Below are 20,148 nucleotides of genomic sequence, written 5' to 3'. Positions count from 1 at the left end.
ATACCTCAAGGTTGCGCAGATAAAGCTTGGAGCTGCTGGAGATGCACAGTAGGGGTTCTAAATGCTTTAATGCCTCCTCTCTCTTCCTTTAAGTGCAGCTGTTTGTAGAGTTTCCCAGAGGAGAACAGGAGAGGGGCCCCTTTTGCAAAATTGTGATAAGTACCCTTAACATAAGATCTACCTTCTCACAATACACTATTGTCAATTGTAGGTACAAGGCTGTCTAGGAAATCTCCTCCCTGGTTATTAAAATTAGAATAATGTCTCTGAGGTTCATTGATAATGCAGCATGTGTCAACATTTCTCTCCTCTTTTTACGGTTGAATACCATTGCATTGTATTGTATACCACATTTTCTTTATCCATTCATTTATAAGTAAACATTTAGATTTGTTGCCATATTTTTGCTACTGGGAATTAGGCTGCAGTGAACATGGGAGTGCAGATACTTCTTTGAGATTCTGATTTCAATTCCTTGGGGTAATATACTCCAGAAGCAGAATTGCTGGATTGTACGATAATGCTGTTTATCATGTAAGAAAACAACGTACTGTCATCCATAGCGATTTTACATTTCCATATTACTTTACATTCCCACAAGCAATGCACAAGGATTCCAGTTTGGGCTCATTCTCCTCCATGCTTGTTATTTTCTGTTTTTGTACAAGTATATAAGTGGGTGCGGGGGGAGAAAGGTATTTTATTCTCCATCATATGTGTGAAGGATTGAGTAGTCACTTTCAGTGTGCTGTTTGTGTTAAAAGAGATATTCTTATAAAAGTATGAGATACAAACAACCATTTCCCTAGAGAAATATGTAAATATGTATGAAACTGTTAAGAATGCAAAGTTGTGAGTCCTAACTCCTTTTGTGGAAATGTACCCTCAAAAGATAATAGGACGATCATGACAAGATGTATATGTGTGTCTATGCATTCAAATATTATTTATGATGGGGGAATTTTAAATGCTGAACAAAGAGATATTTTTTCATTATGGAACATCCATAAAATGAAACTGTATTTAGCCACTAAAACTGATGCTGGAAATGTATACTCTAATATCAAATGACTGCTTAAAATGAAGATTTCCTAATTAGGTATCAAGAGCTTAAAATTACAGATAACACACGAAGATAAAGTCTTTAAAATGAAAAAAGTCTCTGTTGTGATTTTTTTCCTTAAATTATATTTGTCTCCACAATGGTGATAAAGTCTCTAATAATCCAATTATTAACTAAGCCTCTGGTTTTAAAGTATCCTTGATGGTTACACAAAAAGTAATTTAAATATCTTTGTTTTCACTTATCAAACATGTTCAACAAGATACCATTTCAAAGAAGTTATATTTCTCAGCACTGCACTTATCCACTGTGGAATGAATTGTGCCTGATTTGCTCATCAGTAAGAACAGCTTTGGTACATATTAAAATATATCTTGGATTTTACACTAATATGTTGGATATAATATAGAAACATACAGGTGGAACTTGAGTTGCTTCTAATTTTAGATGTATACTAGTTATTAGGCTCAGCTGATGAAAGGAGAAGTACTTCCTAAGGAAATTTTAGCTGGAATGATATATCTCAAAAGACTTAAGTAATTTAAAAATTGTTTTACAGACGGTAGAACCAGTCTTTTTCCTTAATAGTCCTCTGTTTTGCCTTTCATATTTTAAGCTGATCTTCCACAGTGTTAACAATGATACATGGATCATAGGATACGAACATCAGAAAATACTGGTTTATTTTTGCTAAGCTTCCACCTCCCCAAATACCTGGCCATCATCCTGCTGGATGATCTCCTCAAACTTCTCCTGGGACACAGGTCCCATAATATCAATTAAAACATATACACCAAAGTTGATCTTGTGCATGATTCATTAGTGCCTTTTACTGTTTTCCCAAAAGTCATTAAAATTTATCTCAAAGTATATTTCAGAAGCAAAACACATAAAAGGTGCTAGGTTTACATTTTTCAAAAAGAAGATAAATGGATATGGCCCTCTGTGAAATATCAGAATAGCATATTAAAAATAGTTCTAGATTGTTTTTCTTGTATAACTTTCATCTGAAGATTTAGTGTTAAGATGGCAGGTGGGATATTGCAGGCTTCCAGATTTGGGACAAGATGGGGAAGAACATAAGGAAACTGCTCCATTAGATGTTCTGAGATGAAACATCAAGGTCTTTATGAAGGAACATACAGCTTTGTAGGAAAAGAGGGGAAAAGTTATTTCTTCATAAAAAATTAGACTACTGCTTGTCTTTTGATTTAAGATAATTGAGCACACTAGTTTGTATTCAACATTAACACTAATCACCAGTCATTTGATGGTATGTAAGTATTCTGTTTATTTTTATCTGATGTTTCAACTTCTATTCATTATAAACCATTGATTGCTACCCTCTAGTGTCTTTCTCTTTCTTTCTCTAATACGTATCTTATGCATTACATATTATATATAGTGTATATAACATATATCTACGTATGTATTAAACAGTTAAATCATTAAACTGAAATGTAAATTTTTTTAATTGTAACTTCTATCAATTAACTGAAATAGTCAGAACATGGAATGCTTTCCTGTATATTAGTACGTTTACACTTTAGAAAGACCTGATATATACTTCTGGCATGAGTGTCCAAGATAGTTCAAATAACACATGTAAAGTGTTCGCATATTTCGTATCAATTTTCCACATATGAGTACCCCTGAACTTCACTAACATATTTTGTGAGCATATTGTTTGATGCTCAACCATTAACTAGATTTTTAAAAATTATTTAATTAGGAATTAGGAATAATAAAGTGAAAAATCGATAGTTGATTGAATTTTTGTGGAAAGACACCTTTTTTAAGGAAATCAAGAAGAAAAGTAGGGATTCAGAAGCTACATTAATATATGGACATAAAATGTGCGGTGGTTAAAAAATATAGATACTATATACATAAATCACTGTTTATATGTTTATTATAAATAAAAGTTCATAATACACCATTAGAATGATTTGGTCTCATTTTTACAAAGATTTTTTACAATGGAAAGAGCAATAAGTAAACTAACAAAGGTAGTATTCACTAGTTCCCCACAAGAACATATAGAATTTTCACTAGAAAACATTAATTAGGGTTGAGTTTACCAATCATCTCCAACATCAGAAAGAATGTTATGCCTGGAAAAAATAACATTAAAAAGCATAATTTTCTCTATATTTTAGCTTAACAATGAAGTATGAGAAGCATGTTCAATCACTAGATTTCCCAAGTAACAACGGTAAGAAATGGACACAGAGTAATGTATAGCAAGGAATTCAGAGTAATAAAACTGATATTAAACAGAAAACATACCTGTAACATATATAACAGAACTGGGGAGAATGAGCAGTGTACTTATAGATGCCCAGATACTTTCTGTGAAAATACAATCATTATTTAACAAAAATAAGTGCAGCTGTTTTATGCCTGTCTAACTGATTTACTATTGTCTGTCTTGATTTTGCCACTAAGACTTGTCAAAAATCAGCCACCAGAAATGAGAAACAGAACATCAGTGACAGATTTCATCCTCCTGGGTCTGACCGATAATCCAGAAATACAGGCTGTGATTTTCTTCTTTTTATTTCTCACGTACGTGCTGAGTGTTACTGGAAATCTTACCATCATCATTCTTACTCTGCTAGATTCCCACCTGAAGACCCCCATGTATTTTTTACTCAGGAATTTCTCCTTCTTAGAAATTTCATTTACTTCTGTCTGTAATCCTAGATTTTTGATGAGCATTCTAACTGGAGACAAATCTATTTCCTATAATGCTTGCGCAGCTCAGCTCTTTTTCTTTATCCTCCTTGGTTCAACAGAGTTTTTCCTCCTGGCATCTATGTCCTATGATCACTACGTGGCCATCTGCAAACCTCTACATTATACAACCATCATGAGCAACAAGATCTGCTACCAGCTTGTAGGCAGCTCTTGGCTGGCGGGTTTGGTAATCTTTCCACCACTGGCCATGGGGCTGCAGCTGGATTTCTGTGACTCCAATGTCATTGACCACTTCACCTGTGATTCTGCTCCTATACTACAAATCTCCTGTACAGACACAAGCATTCTAGAGCTCATGAGCTTTGTTTTAGCTGTGCTCACTCTCATGTCTACTCTGACACTGGTAGTCCTCTCCTACTCCTACATCCTCAGGACAATTCTGAGAATTCCTTCAGCTCAACAAAGAAAAAAGGCCTTTTCAACCTGCTCCTCCCATATGATTGCTGTCTCTATCTCTTACGGAAGCTGCATCTTCATGTATGTGAAAACCTCAGCAAAGGAAGGGGTTGCTTTCACAAAAGGAGTAGCTATGCTCAATACTTCTGTTGCTCCCATGCTGAATCCATTTATTTACACCTTAAGGAACCAGCAGGTGAAAAAAGCATTTAAGGATGTTATAAGAAAGATACTTTCCTCAAAATCATTGATCTGACCATAGTGTTTAACTAAATACACAGCAATTTTTAGGAAAGAATCAATAAATAATTCACTGTTTTATTTCTTCTCTCTTCTTACTTTTATCACTTCTCAGATATATAATTGTTAATGGTTTTGTGGATTCAATGTTCTTATATTACATGTTCTCCCTATATGAATTTAAGCACAAAATCATTTTGAATGATCTGTAGCATTCTCCTGTGATATAACACAGAGAAATGAGTAAAGTCAGTTCGTATATTAATGTCTTTCTTCAGATAATATGCATTGTGATGATATTTAACACAACTTAATTTACTCAAATAGCTATGGCATTAGTATTTTTAGCTATTAAATCCACATCCAAATATGTGTATAGATTTTAAGTAAAAGCATATAAAGCATATATAATACAAATACTAAAAAGAAAGACGGTGTACCAATGTTAATAATAAGGTCAAGTAATCTTTAAGATCAAATTTTAAAAATCACTAAGGAGAAAGAGAAAGACTTCACAATATCAAAATTTTCACAGCTAATATAATTCTAAATTTGTACGCCCTTAATAACAGACGATCAAAATATACAAAGCAAGATCATTAGAACTTTCAAGAGAAATAGACAAATGCACAGTGAATATTTCAACAAACTACTCTCAGTAACTGATAAAACAGACAATAACAAACATGTAAACATATGAAGCATTATCTTTAAGGATAAAAAACTTGGCAAATATAACATACAAATCTGAACTAATTGACATATGAAAAAACACTGCATCCAACTCCAGAACTGGCATTCTGCCTATGCAAGTACTTAAAGAACATTTACTGAGGATAACCATACATGGGGCCATTAAACAAATACTAAAAATTACAAAGAAGTGAAGTCACCCACAGTATAAATTCTGACTAGAATGGCGATAAAGAAGAAAAAAAAATTGAAAACCACCATATAGTTGGAAATAATTGAATAGCATCTAAACAAAACAACGGTCAAAGAATACATCACAACAAATATTAGAAAAAAGTTTGATATGTCATACGAAAATATGAAGTACCAAATTTGTGGGATAAATATAAAATGATGATTAGTAGTATACTTGGAGTCCAAATCCTATTAGGAAAAAAAAGAATAAAACCTTGAAACCAATGATCTATGCATTAGTTCAAAGGAGTCAGGCACAACATTAAACCTAACTCAATTGGAAAGAAAAAAGTAATAAAGATTAAAGCAGAAATTACAGAAAGAGAGAAAAAGAAAATAGAGTACGAGCAGAAAATAAACTGCAAAGCAAAAAGAAACTTCTCTAAGGGGACTAATGAGTCATTAAATCTCTCTCAAGAGTGATTAAAAACAAAAAAGAAGAGAATAATCCAAACATTGTACTAGGAAATAGAGTGCACATCACTATACATAACATAGACATAAAAAGTAAGATAATTAATTAAAATTTTATCAATAAATATGTAAATACCATTGAAATTCCCACAAAAGTATATATCTGGTACAGAGAAAGCATATAAAATCTGAACACTCATGTATTTATTAAAAACTTTGAATCCCCAATTAAAAGTCATCTGATAAAGAAACATACAGAATCTAATGGTTTTAGGGAAGTCCTTAGCATTTAAATATATAAGAAAGAATTAATACCAGTTCTACACAAGACATTTCCAGGGCATAGCTAAAGGAGTATGTACCAATTTCAAAAAATGAAAACAGTATCATCTTGACACAAGACTTGATGATGACATTATAGGGGTTTTCAATGGCTGAACAAAGAGAAGTCCACTGGAAAAGGAGCCTGTGCATAGTCTATTGTGGTCAGTTTCCTAGATACACAACAGGTCACAGAAATTAAGTGGTCCATGAACTCATCTATCTGGGATAGAGAGGGACGTGATGGGAGAGGACACACAGGAGGTTTCTTAACCTAGATTGTGAATACCTCTACGATTATACACTGTTTTGTGTGCACACTAGACTTTATAAAAAATAAAAGTTTTATTTAAAGCTGTGCAATAAGACAACTCTGTGATATTGTAAATATCACTGGGGAATCCATAGAAAAATTATCATAATGTATTCATAATATGATTATATGTTTAAAAATCATAGAGAATCATTTAGAAAAAAGATGACTTGTTATAAGACATATTCATTAAGATCAAGACCTTTCCTGAACATAAAAATATTGGGTAGACAGATTACATGTCAACATAGTACATAAATTAGCACCCAAAAAAAAAGGAGATGAAAAAATACCTAGTGCTAAATGTTTGTGTAGTTGCATGTGTAGTTTCTTGCTTGGTATGATTCATTCTCATCATTTCAAAACCAATATATAAAGTCACAATTTTTATAAATCTTAATCAAAATCACTGTTTTAACCCCTTCTACATCCCAGAATGAAAATCTGAATACATATTGGCATGATAACAGCTTAAAACTATAGCATAGTTTCTCCCACAACATAAATCTTAGTAATACAACTTTATTGTACATAAAATATTAAAAATATGAAAATACACAATAATTTAAAAAACAGAAACTTGATTTAAAATGAGAATTAGGGAAAGAAATCCTTAAAGCAATGTTGGAATAACAAAAACTAAAAAGAAAAGAGATTAGGAAGGAAACTATAAAGATCAGGGAGGAAATAAATACAATAGAGATTAAAAAAAACCATAGAAAAAATCAATCAAACTAAAAGCTGGTTTTTTGAAAAAGTGAATAAAATCAACAAACCTCTGGCCAAACTCACAAAGAAGAAAAAAGAGAGAGTACAAATCAGCAAAATAAGAAAGGAAAATGGAGAAATTAGAACAAATAAAATAGAAATACAGAATATCATATGAGAATATTATGAAAAACTATATGGAACCAAACTGGATAACCTAGAGGAGATGAACAAGTTTCTGGAAACATACAGTCCACCAAGACTGAACCAAGAAGAAACTGACCACTTGAACAAACCAGCCACTAGAAATGAAATCAAATTAGCAATAAAAAAAACCTCCCTACAAATAAAAGTCTAGGACTGGACGGCTTCACCAGGAAATTTTACCAAACATACAAAGAAGAATGCATACCAGTCCTTCTCAGACTCTTCCAGAAGATTCAAAAGGAGGGAATACTCCCAAACTCATTCTATTAAGCCACCATCACCCTGATACCAAAACCAGGCAAAGACACTACCAAAAAAGAGAATTATAGGCCAATATCACTGATGAACATAGATGCCAAAATCCTCACCAAAATATTAGCAAATAGAATCCAACAACACATAAAAAAGATTATACATCATGACCAAGTGGGGTACATCCCAGGGACACAAGGGTGGTTCAACATATGCAAATCAATCAATGTAATACATCACATCAACAACAGAAAGGACAAAAACTACATGATCATCTCAATAGATGTAGAAAAAGCATTTGATAAAATTCAAAATTCATCCATTTATGAAAAAACTCTCACCAAAGTGGGTATAGAGGGAACATACCTGAACATCATAAAAGCTATACATGACAAACCTACAGCCAGCATAGTACTCAATGGTGAAAAACTCAAAAGCTTCCCACTAAAATCTGGGACAAAACAAGGATGCCCACTATCACCACTCCTATTCAACATAATCTTGGAAGTCCTAGCCACAGCAATCTGGCAAGAGAGAGAAATAAAAGGGATCCAAATTGGAAAAGAAGAGGTAAAAGTGTCACTATATGCAGATGACATGATACTATATATAGAAAACCCTAAAAGGTCCACACAAAAACTACTAGAGCTGATTGAAGAATTCAGCAAGGTATTAAGGTTACAAGATTAACGTTCAGAAATCAGTTGCATTTCTTTACACTAACGATGAATCAACAGAAAAAGAAAGTAAAGAAACAATCCCCTTTAAAGTAGCACCCAAACTAATAAAATACCTAGGAATAAATCTAACCAAGGAGGTGAAGGAATAATACACAGAAAACTATAAACCATTGATGAAGGAAATTAAAGAAGACTTTAAAAAATGGAAAGATATCCCATGTTCTTGGATTGGAAGAATCAATATTGTTAAAATGGTCATACTGCCCAAGACAATCTACAGATTTAATGCAATCCCTATCAAATTACCCAGGACATATTTCACAGAACTAGAACAAATCATAATAAAATTTATATGGAACCACAAAAGACCTAAAATTGCCAAAAGCATTACTGAAGAGAAAGAAAGAGGCTGGAGGAATAACTCTCTCAGACTTCAGACAATACTATAGAGCTACAGTCATCAAGACAGCATGGTATTGGTACAAAAACAGACATATAGACCGATGGAACAGAACAGAGTCCAGAAATGAACCCACAAACTTTTGGTCAACTCATCTTCGACAAAGGAGGCAAGATTATACCATGGAATAAAGACAGTCTCTTCAGCAAATGGTGTTGGGAAAACTGGACAGCAGCATGTAAATCAATGAAGCTAGAACACTCCCTTACATCATACACAAAAATAAACTCAAAATGGATCAAAGACTTAAACATAAGACAAGATACAATAAACCTCCTAGAGGAAAATATAGGCAAAACATTACCTCACATACATCTCACATACATCTCAAAAATGTTCTCCTAGAACAGTCTACTCAAGCAATAGAAATAAAAGCAAGAATAAACAAATGGGACCTAATGAAACTTACAAACTTCTGCACAGCAAAGGAAACCATAAGTAAAACAAAAAGACAACCTATGAAATGGGAGAAAATTTTTGCAAATGAAAGCGACAAAGGCTTGATCTCCAGAATATATAAGCATGCAGTTTGGTGCAGCCACTGTGGAAAACAGTATGGAGATTCCTCAAAAGGCTAGGAATAGACTTACCCTATGACCCAGGAATCCCGCTCCTGGGCATATATCCAGAAGAAACCCTACTTCAGGATGACACCTGCACCCCAATGTTCATAGCAGCACTATTTACAATAGCTAAGATATGGAGACAGCCTAAATGTCCATCAACAGATGACTGAATAAAGAAGAGGTGGTATATTTACACAATACTATTCAGCCATAAAAACCGACAACATAACGCCATTTGCAGCAACATGGATGCTCCTGGAGAATGTCCTTCTAAGTGAAGTAAGCCAGAAAGAGAAAGAAAAATACCATATAAGATCGCTCATATGTGGAATCTAAAAAACAAAAACAAAAACAAAAAAACAAAGCATAAATACAAAACAGAAATAGACTCATAGACATAGAATACAAACTTGTGATTGCCAAGGGGGCGAGGGGTGGGAAGAGACAGACTGGGATTTCAAAGTTGTAGAATAGATAAACAAGATTATACTGTATGGCACAGGGAAATATATACCAGATCTTATGGTAGCTCACAGAGAAAAAAATGTGACAATGAATATATGTATGTTCATGTATAACTGAAAAATTGTGCTCTACACTGGAATTTGACACAACAGTATAAAATGATTATAAGTCAATAAAAAATGTTAAAAAAAAAAGAAAGGAGATTAATTTATTCAAACAACCAGTAAAAAGGGCATTTTCTCTTTATTATTGAAGTTTCTTTCTTAACCATGACAGACTTATTAATCATGAGCCCTAATCTACCATCATCAAACCATAAGCTTCTAAAGCAGCTAATATGTAATCATACAAGGTTTTTCCAAATTTTTAAAAAGTCATCTTATCTCCAAGTTACTATAACTTTTATCTCACTTTTTAACTGACCTAAAGTAACATTTCTTCTAGCCAGTCCTCCAAACTTTAATGTCCTGAAACAATCTCAGATGGGTTGAGATGTTCCTCTGAAATACACTTACTAGGTAGATATTTCAAAGCAGGAATCCATTAGATCAGTTTTTCAACTGAATGAACTGTCTTGGAGCCTTTCATGTAACTATGGACTTACAAAGCATTGTATGTAGGCAGAATAATGAATCGTATAAGACATCTGTAATACATATTTTTCCTATTATTGAAATGTAAATAAATGTTCCTTTGATAAAAAAATACATAAATTTACTCTACAGTATCACTGAATACATAGTAATTTTTCTCTATGTGTGTTTTCGTATTAAATAAATACTTTACAAAAATTATATCATGGGAGATTAGGAAAAGCAAAATAGTTTGATTATTAAAATCTGTTATACCTTAGAAAATAAAGTAGGAGACTGTGTCAGGCTTGTTTTTTGGGGTTTTTTTCTCATTGGTAAAATGAGCACCTAGCCTCTGTCTGATGCGGTTGCTCCACCTAGTGTCTCAAAGGACAGTGTCCCTGCTGCTGCTTCTTTTAGTTGCTTTGCCAAAGTTCATTACACAAGAGGGTCATTAATGATATTAGAACCATAGATCACTGAGGATCCTTCACTTTATTCATTCAGATAATCCCAGTGCACCTCCAGAAGACTGAGTAGAAGAATATAAATATCATTAATTTTGGAGCAGGAAAGCCAACTCCCTGCTTAGAGCCATCAGAGTTCTTCCAAAACCCAGAGGAAGTTCTTTTTTTCTCCTCTCTTACATTAGGTTCTCTACCCTCATGACAGAGACCAAAGGAAAATGTTTCGAGGTTTAAAATAAGAAAGTCTCTAATGAGAGTCTCTATATGATATGAAGATGGGAAATGAATTACCCAAGACCCTCTAGAAGACGCCTGGAGAGGAAATGTAGGTTGGTGATCCTGTCAGGCCAGAGCAGAGGCACGTCTCCCTTAACACAACACAGGTAAGCACAGTAAGGAGTTGCCAGCTGAAACCAGGAAAAATTATCAGAAGTATAAGTACTGTTAAGTAGATAAGAGAATTACTGTCCCTTTTGAGGGATGAGGAAGAAATATTTGTTGTCAATGTCTTCTGCAACGTGGTTAAACTTGTTTCAACTTATAATACGGAAAATTGTAGTAGACATGTCGTGAATCATCCAAGAGTCCTTTGTAAAACTGAGTATTTTTACATCCATAAGTAGTCACCCATGCAGTGTAATTTCAAGAACATAGGCAAACACACACACATCAAGTCCCTGGAATTTATAATCAAAAAGAGTATTACATTGCTTAAAATGTCAACATTATCTAAATTGCAAATATTCTTTCATAATGAAAAGTTTAAGCAGAAATAACTCAGCCCTTCCTAAGCATCTAGTAGTTCCATGAATAGGTTTCCTTGTTATCTAAATCACTCCATGGAGAGTAATTTGGCCTGAGGAGAGCGAGGACGTTCTGTTGTTTATGAAGCACTCCACTGGATGAGGCAAGGTTGAGGAGAGTATTTCACTAACAGGGTTAGCCCAGTGTGTATTCAGAGGGAGGAGTATGAAAAAGAAGGTGACAACAATGATGTCAGTTTTTAGTTTCTTCACACTTCTTTCTACTTAATGCTTTATTGCAATCCTGAAGTAGTTGGGAGAGAATTAATTCTTAGATAAGCCAAAACCAAAGGACAAGTCAAAGAATAAGGCATGGTAAACTATCAGTAAACTCTTTTCCTTGCATAAAAGAGACACTGTGAATAAAATGATCCTATCTAAAAAGGCAAAACAGGATTTGCATAGAGAATGAGGACTGAGGGGATGTGAAAGATCTCAGTTTGAAAACAAAGAAATCTCTTTTTATTTCTTTGTATAAGCTATCGTTTGGTAGAAGAAGCTCACTACGAGACCACTCGTTTGGGGCTGGCAGGGTCATTGAAGGGAACAGTTCTCATTATTTACTGATGTCTTGAAAAACCTTGAGAACTGAAGTATGAGGTAAATGTACATGACAGGCTGTCACTATATAATGTTGGCCATTAGTTTTGTTAGTGTCCTCATCTTAGTCGTGTTATTTCCCTATTAGAGTTTTCCATTAGTTTCCCTGCATCAGTGTCCATTTTCCTCACATGGTGCATTTAGAGCCCGGCTGGCCCTGCCGTATGTACCTTATGGGGACTTTATAAGGCACATGCCCATAGGAGGAGAGGACTTAATTTTGCCAGACTCAGAGGGCTCAGGTCGTTTGCTGGAAATATTTTAAAGCCAATTAAGTGAAAAATCATTCACATAACAAATGAATTACTGTCCCCTGGGGGTACCATTTACTTCAGTGATGGAGAAACAGCAGGAAGCATGGAGACTGTGTTTTCAGATAGGACATATTTTTACTGCTGTTACAAGTAATTAATGGTGGTGAAGGACTGGGAGCGGTTATTGCTTCCTGAACAGAAATAGAGTCTTTTTCTCTTGCTGAAGAATATACATAATGGTCACAGATAATATCAACAAAATAAAATTCATAATACAGGAAAAGAAGCTAGTGACTATTCTACTCCTCTTTCATGAGTACCTGAAATTATAATATAAATATATAAATTAAGTGATTGCATGTGATATGAGGTACAGTACTAATTGGGAGGGAGGTGAGGATGTAAGTGATAATGTTCAGTTTAGGCAATAAACTTCCTTCACTGTCTACGTAGGTCTCAAACATTAATATGTATATAATACTTGACCATCATACTAAAACATTTTCACTGACACCTAACCCCTCTCCCTCACTGCCTAGATGAAAAATGTTCAGGTGTCCCTGAGATCAGGAATCTGTATTGTGAAAAGCTCCTGATGATTCTGATTCAGAGAGTAACACACATTAAACAACATAATTAAACACATGTTTTGTAGAAGAAGAAGGTAAAACATTACATAAAATGCTACAGGCTACAGAATTTTTGTGTAAATTAAATGAGTTTTATGATACAGAGCCTAGACCTGTGCTTGACAAACAGAAACTGGATCGAATATTTCCATTTACAATAGCTTGTCTCAGATTTTCCAATAGCCGGGTGGAAGTAAATCCTGACATAAAAGTAAGTGGTTGTGCTCTAACAGGAGGGTGGAGTGACAGAAAGGTCCAGAGTTGCATCATTAGTTAGGAAGAGTGAGCCTGGGAGAATGTCAGAGTGCAAACCTCCACAAGTCATGTGGGTCTCAGCCTTTGGATGAACAATGTTGTAACTGGACCTGTGGGTCTTATGATGGCAAGACTCCCTTTAGGAAACTTTGGGAATAAAAAATTTATCTCCCACAGGTCTTGGAAAGCACATGACACTCCTGAGGCCACACAGTGAGGTCCTGGGAATAGAGATGGAGAAGGGAGAGAGGGGAGATGGAAATTCTGCTTTTAATTGGGGTCCAGGGTCAGGCCTAGAGTTTCAAGGGCTCACTATTTATTGGTGAATATAAAACACAAGAGTGAGACTTTAAAGCCTAGGAAGAGAAAACACACGTGGCCCAAAAGGTCTGTTACCGGAATCAACCAAGATCTCTAAAACAAAGGAGTCTGATATGAGGGGGTGAAGGGTGATGTTGGCCTGGCTCTTTACCTAGTTCTGTGACTGGCAGTGTTCACTGGAAATAGCCATCTCTGAAGAGGATGCCCTGGCAGTGAAAGCTTAAGTCAGGCACTTGCATTACAAAAAGGAAAGCCAACTGTCAGAGCTTACCTGACAACACAACTGAGGTACCAGCCAGTATACTTTGAGGAGTGAGGCAAAAGCAGGCTGGGATTTTAGGTGGGTGAGTTGGGGGAACAAAGACTATGGAGGTAAACATCACTTTTGCCATAATGATGTCTACCCTGCATGTGTGGGAAGATTTCTAAGAGAATAAGACCAAGACAAATTAGGAGAATGAGAGAATTCTTGTCTTCTGAGAAATGAGAAGATTCACACTTAATAAAATAAAGATGGACGAGGATTAAAAATGATACTGTGTTTCTGAAGTCGTAAAGAGAACGGAAGCTGATTAAATTTAAATTTTGGACAAAGGATTATGTTAGAAAATGGAAAAAATTAAAAAGCAAACTGTAGGTCAAATAAGTAGGTAAATTTTGTCCTTAAGACACTCAGACTTAATATTCTATTCTCCTTTCCAAATAATGATTCTTGAATAACAGTAGCTGTGATTCACTAACAGGTTCACAAGAGAAGGAAATCAGTGGCTGTGGAAATGGAACAGAAAGCTACTTTGCAGTACGTGTCACCACCTATTAGTAATTATTAAATTTATAATTTATCTGAATATTGTTATGGACCTCAGGATAAATCAGAATTCTTTCATTGAGTGTGTCTAATTCTAAACCCTTGAGATTTCCACCATAATGAAGTCTCTCAGCCATGATCACACTGCCAAGGGGTGATAGAGTTACTAGCTTATATCTGACTCCCGATCAAGAATCCCCACCAAAGAGAGAAATCACTGCTGATCTACAGCTGACCCCTGAACAACAAGGATCTGAAATGCATGGTCCACTTAAATGCAGATTTTTTTCAATAAATATATTGGAAAAAGATTTTGAGATTTGTGACAATTAAAAAAAATTTAATTCTCAGAGAAACCCTGTAGCCTAAACATAACAGAAAATTTAAGAAAAAGGTATGTCATGAATGCATAAAACATGTAGATATTAGTCTATCTTTATATATGCATAAGGTGAGTGAATTTTATACAAAATGAATAATGTGTTATATTTCTTACTGTTATATAACTTTGCTTTTAAAGAATCACATTGCCATACAGTATGCCTCTCTCGTAACTGGGAGAAACTTTGTATCAGCCTATCATCACAGGTGAGTATTTCTTTAAAAAAGTGACTGTTTCCAATACTGTATTGTAAATATGACTGTTACACTCTTTGCCATAAAAATTTTACATTGATTAATTCATCACTGCATAAGCTGGTGTACTGGGAACAATCTCCTTGATTTACAGTAGGCAACCATAAAGTAATCTTACTGCTTTTTGTTCATTATCAATGCATGAATTGCTTTACCTTAAATAAGTATGAATTTCTGTTTCATGTTATTTTTTCATTTTTGATGTCTAGTGTTAGTAACATATGTAATATCACAGTGTCTTACATTATATAAGATATTTATGTAGGTTCTGACAGACCATCTTGTAAACAGATGTTGTAAACTTACAGAATCAATAAAGAGCATACATTAAATGTATTTTTTCTTCCTTACGATTTTTAATAGCATTTTCTTTTCTCTAACTTACCTTATTGTAAGAATACAGTATGTAATATATATAACATACAAAATATGTATTAATCGACTGTGTGTTAATGGTAAGGCTTCTAGTCAACAGTAGGCTATTAGTTAATTTCCATGGGAGCTAAAAGTTTTACGATTTTCTTTGACTGCACATGGGATCAGTTCCTTTAACCCCTACATTGTCAAGGGGCAGCATAGTGTTATATTTTATACCTTAAAAGTACTGGTCCAAACAAAGACTAGAACTCTGTGCTATTTTAGACTGATTAATGGACAAGGAGATGGAGAAATCAGGAGTACTGGAAAGGTGATGAAAAGTTGAGTAACACAGTTCTAGAGGTTCTGTGACTGTTTCAAGATTCAAAAAAGAGAGGACATTATTTTTCCCTTACAAATATTTGGTTGATTGATTTGTCTTTATGCTTATGCATTTGTTTCTCAAAAGATTTTATTCACTGAGGTTGGTTCTGAACAGCAGAAAAAATGGAAAGCTAAATAAACCTAATATGTGTAGAGAGAGAGGGATGAAATTATTATAAATATTAAAAGCTGCATCATTAACAAATTTTAGGTTATATTAGCAAATAAGCTGGGAGTATCAGCAGGAGAGAAATAGGTTTTATAATCTAGGCAGGAAGTACGTTATTTAAACAAGGAAGAAACAGAATCTATCTTGAGTATAATCATAGAATTTAGCAACAATCCTAATCTTCCTGTCATTGCAACCCGAGCCTTTTAACTACCAGTATTGTTGGAAATTTTCTCTACTTTTTAAAAGAATAAAATAAAAATTGAGTTAAAATTATATATAAAGTAGATTAAATCATTCATTGAAAAACTAAATACATGCTACATGCCAGGCACAGTTTCCGTTGCAGCAAGTGATGTATCAGACAAAGAACAAACCCCCTGTCCTTAGAGGTTATTTGTTAGTGACCTGAGCGATCCAATAACCCTAAGAGCACTAGTCTTCCTGAACTTCCGGAATGTCTACAAATATAGTATCTAGCGAATTTCAGCTGACTTTAAAGAAGACAGTACAAAGTAATCCCTTGAATGAAGAACATCAGTACTTCCTACCAGAGCAAGGGTGTTGAGTTTGGGCACTGAGGAGGGAAAGATGGTGGAAACGTGCCATACTCCAGTGTCTTTTAGAAAGGGAATCATTCTTTAGATACATAGCATGTGGTTTCAGCTTTGCAGAAGAGAGCAAAGCAGAAAGTTAAACAACTATAGTCTTTAAAAAAAATGTTGTATGGGGAGCAAATTCTGGACAATGGGAAAAAAATCTAAGCACCTAACAAGCAAGAGCTCCAGAAGGATTTCTAGAAACAAACTAAAAAGCAAACAACAGCAGGTGGAGAATTAGAATATTAAAGGGAAAGTAAGGACTACTTCAAAGGCCAGAGGAAAAGTCTGGAAAAGAAGGATTTATAAAGTTTAGAATCAGGATTTTCCAAGCCTTTAGCTTAAGAATATACTCAAAATGACTAAGCAATTTGAAACAGACATGAAAATAAAAATACTGAGTCAACTGACCAGAACATCATTAGAGACTATAGCTGAGTTTCATTTCACAGACAACTCTGTTTTGTTTCTTCAGTTCACATTTACATAATACTCTATACAGGCCAACATAAGAGAATTGAAGAGTATATGAAAGATTGTCTCTACTTTGGAGAAGTTTACAGAAACACAGAGGAGAAATATAAGTATAATGAAGTATATGATGTGATAGATTCCAAAACAGGGCAGGCAACTGGTGCTAGGAAATAACACAGGATCACCATCTCACATACTCTGGGTGGGTAAAAGAAGATTTCCTTGAAGAATTAATACCCGAGGAGAATCCTGAAGGACCAACAGGCACTGGGCAGTCAAAGGACTGCCCTTGTGGAGGAGACAGCATGTAGAAAATATGAAGAACTGTAAGTAGTCAAGGTTACTGGAACTTAAGTTATGAGGAAGAAAAGTAAGGAATTTGTAAGTGAGGAGATGTGAAAATACGGAAGGTCCTGCCTGTGAAGAACCTTGTAGGCCACACAAAAGTGGCTAATTTTAATCAGGAAATGTTTATCAGTGGAAGAAAAGAAGGCTTGGATAGAGAAAATGATTTCACTTTGAGCTCATTGTATGTGAGGTGACTGTTAAACATCCATTTGGATGATATATACTTGGCAATGATTTTTATTTGGAAAAGTTGTGGCCTTTGTGAGTCCATCATATAAATTAAATACATATATATATTCACAGAGCGGGTATGCCAGGCAAAATAACTACAAAAAAAATATGTGCCATTGGTTTCAACAATAATAAAGTTCTTACAGGTGTTAGACAAGCAATGGGGGATTAGAAGTGAAATTCAGGTTGCAGAGGCTTAAAGCATAAACTGAGCAGGAGTAAGATGACAAGGTGAAGACACTAACATCTTTTCAAAGGAATTAAAAACATAATGAAATCAGGCACAGCCTGGAAGGCTATTTTTAAATGATATTAAATGTTGTTTTAGCTTCAGTGACCGCCATCAATTAACTGAAAACTTACATGAATTCACATGAGAAAATTCCTTTTGCAAATATCTTGACTACAACCTTTCTTCACACTATAGATAAAATAGTTGTGCATCAAACCATCTATGAATTGAGAATAAGGAATACAAGCAGAGAAGAATAAAGAGACAAAGGCAAGTCTCAGGAGCAGGGCTGTGTTTTGTTGTCATTGTTTTCTGTCCATTTTCCAGGAGAAATGTATCTAACCCTTAAAACAATCCCTGGAAAGTGACAGCTGAAGAGAATTCATGTTCTTCATTATGTGGAAAAGTCCTATATCCAAGGTTTGTCTTTAAACAAAGAATGTTTAAGTTCACAGAAGGTAACGTCATCTTTTCCCCCCTAACTTCCTTGTAAAACCCAATCCATGTCATGAATTACAAACATTTGTAAATTTTGAGGGGCAGGGAACGATCTGAGAAAATGTGGGACTGCTTTACAGTAACATGAATCCTGAAGGAATAATCCACTGCTCACACATGTACATTCAGGATGGCTGTTGAAACAGTGGTGATACTGAATATAACATGAAGGAGTAAAATAAATGCAGACTTGTTTGGCTTTATTCACACAGTCTTTTGCTACAGAATTCAAGTATCAACTTCATAATATCTTTTTGATTTTTACACGCAGATTGGGTAGATTTCAAAACTCAGTGATGAAAAACCACACAGCAGTAACAACTTTTATCCTTCTGGGACTGACAAGTGACCCACAACTGCAAATTCTGCTTTTTATCTTTCTATTTCTCACCTACATGTCAAGTGTAACAGGGAACCTGACTATTATCACCCTCACATTGGTGGACTCCCATCTTAAAACTCCTATGTACTTTTTCCTCAGAAATTTTTCCTTCTTAGAAGTCTCATTTACTACTGTCTGTATTCCTAGATTCCTGTACAGCCTATCAACTGGGGATAATACCATTACCTACAATGCTTGCGCAAGTCAAATATTTTTTGTTATTCTCTTTGGAGCAACAGAATTTTTTCTCCTGGCAGCCATGTCCTATGACCGCTATGTTGCTATCTGTAAACCCCTCCATTATATGACCATCATGAACAACAGAGTCTGCACTTTACTAGTCCTCTGCTGCTGGGTATCTGGCTTGATGATCATTGTCCCCCCACTTAGCTTGGGCCTGCAGCTGGAATTCTGTGACTCCAACACCATTGATCATTTTACCTGTGATGCAGGTCCAATCCTAAAGATCTCCTGCTCAGATACATGGGTAATAGAACAAATGGTTATCCTTGTGGCCGTATTTGCACTCATTATCACGCTAGTGTGTGTGCTTCTCTCTTACATGTACATCATCAGGACAATTCAGAGATTCCCCTCAGTCCAACAAAGGAAAAAGGCCTTTTCTACCTGCTCATCCCACATGATTGTGGTTTCCATCACCTACGGAAGCTGCATCTTCATTTATGTCAAGCCCTCAGCAAAGGAGGAGGTGGCCATAAACAAAGGCGTTTCGGTGCTCATGGCTTCAGTTGCACCTTTGCTAAACCCCTTCATTTATACCCTGAGGAATAAGCAAGTGAAACAAGCCTTCAGCAACTCCATAAAGAAGATTACATTTCTCTCAAAGAAATCAAGATTTTGATGAATCAGAGTAAAATGAAAGAAGAAAGTCCTCTAAATATTTAATGACAGCTTCTAACTTGTATCATTGCTTTGTACTTATAATTTAGTCATATTAACTTTCTCAAAGACATTTAATACTGCATCTTAATTTCACCTTAATCAAACTCCTTTTTTCCAAGCCAAATTCATACATGGTGCTTTCTCTCATTGTGAAACTATAAATAATGTATTTCTAAGTAATGAAAATTGTCTCCACTTCTGACCTATCTTTTCTTCAATGATCTAGGAAGGAAAGTAATAGTATTTAAGAGTATATAAATTATATAGAAGACACATTATACAGCAATAATACAAGTTTCTTCCTCTCAAAGTTATCAAAAATAATACCATAAATCTAAGAATCAAAAAAACAGAAAAAAATGTGCATAGATACATAGATGTATTAAAATAAATTTAATCAAATAAGGTGTTCCAGGCTAATTAAAATAATGAAAGAACAAAGTGGAAACTAAGA

General features: G+C 34.7%; 2 protein-coding genes and 1 long non-coding RNA gene across 6 annotated transcripts in view; 2 read left to right on the top strand and 1 right to left on the bottom strand.

Annotated features, from left to right (window-relative positions):
- Window positions 1-20,148, bottom strand: part of LOC141579365 (uncharacterized) — a 441,343-nt gene that overhangs the window by 179,702 nt on the left and 241,493 nt on the right. The window lies entirely within an intron of this gene.
- LOC105068509 (olfactory receptor 6C76) lies at window positions 3,263-13,082 on the top strand. Its single transcript, XM_074374700.1, has one exon. The coding sequence runs from the start codon at window positions 3,537-3,539 to the stop codon at window positions 4,473-4,475; it is 939 nt and encodes a 312-aa protein (XP_074230801.1). The 5' UTR covers window positions 3,263-3,536; the 3' UTR covers window positions 4,476-13,082.
- LOC105068523 (olfactory receptor 6C2) lies at window positions 18,685-19,653 on the top strand. Its single transcript, XM_010954406.3, has one exon. It carries the CDS (start codon window positions 18,706-18,708, stop codon window positions 19,651-19,653), a length of 948 nt encoding a protein of 315 aa, XP_010952708.2. The 5' UTR covers window positions 18,685-18,705.

Source organism: Camelus bactrianus, chromosome 12, assembly GCF_048773025.1.
Source record: "Camelus bactrianus isolate YW-2024 breed Bactrian camel chromosome 12, ASM4877302v1, whole genome shotgun sequence".
NCBI classification, from domain to species: Eukaryota; Metazoa; Chordata; class Mammalia; order Artiodactyla; family Camelidae; genus Camelus; species Camelus bactrianus.
This window is presented reverse-complemented; position numbering and strand designations above follow the sequence as displayed.

Excerpts from the sequence above, each read along its gene's own strand:
- LOC105068509 (XM_074374700.1), top strand. The coding sequence starts at position 3,537 with ATGAGAAACAGAACATCAGTGACAGATTTCATCCTCCTGGGTCTGACC.
- LOC105068523 (XM_010954406.3), top strand. The coding sequence starts at position 18,706 with ATGAAAAACCACACAGCAGTAACAACTTTTATCCTTCTGGGACTGACA.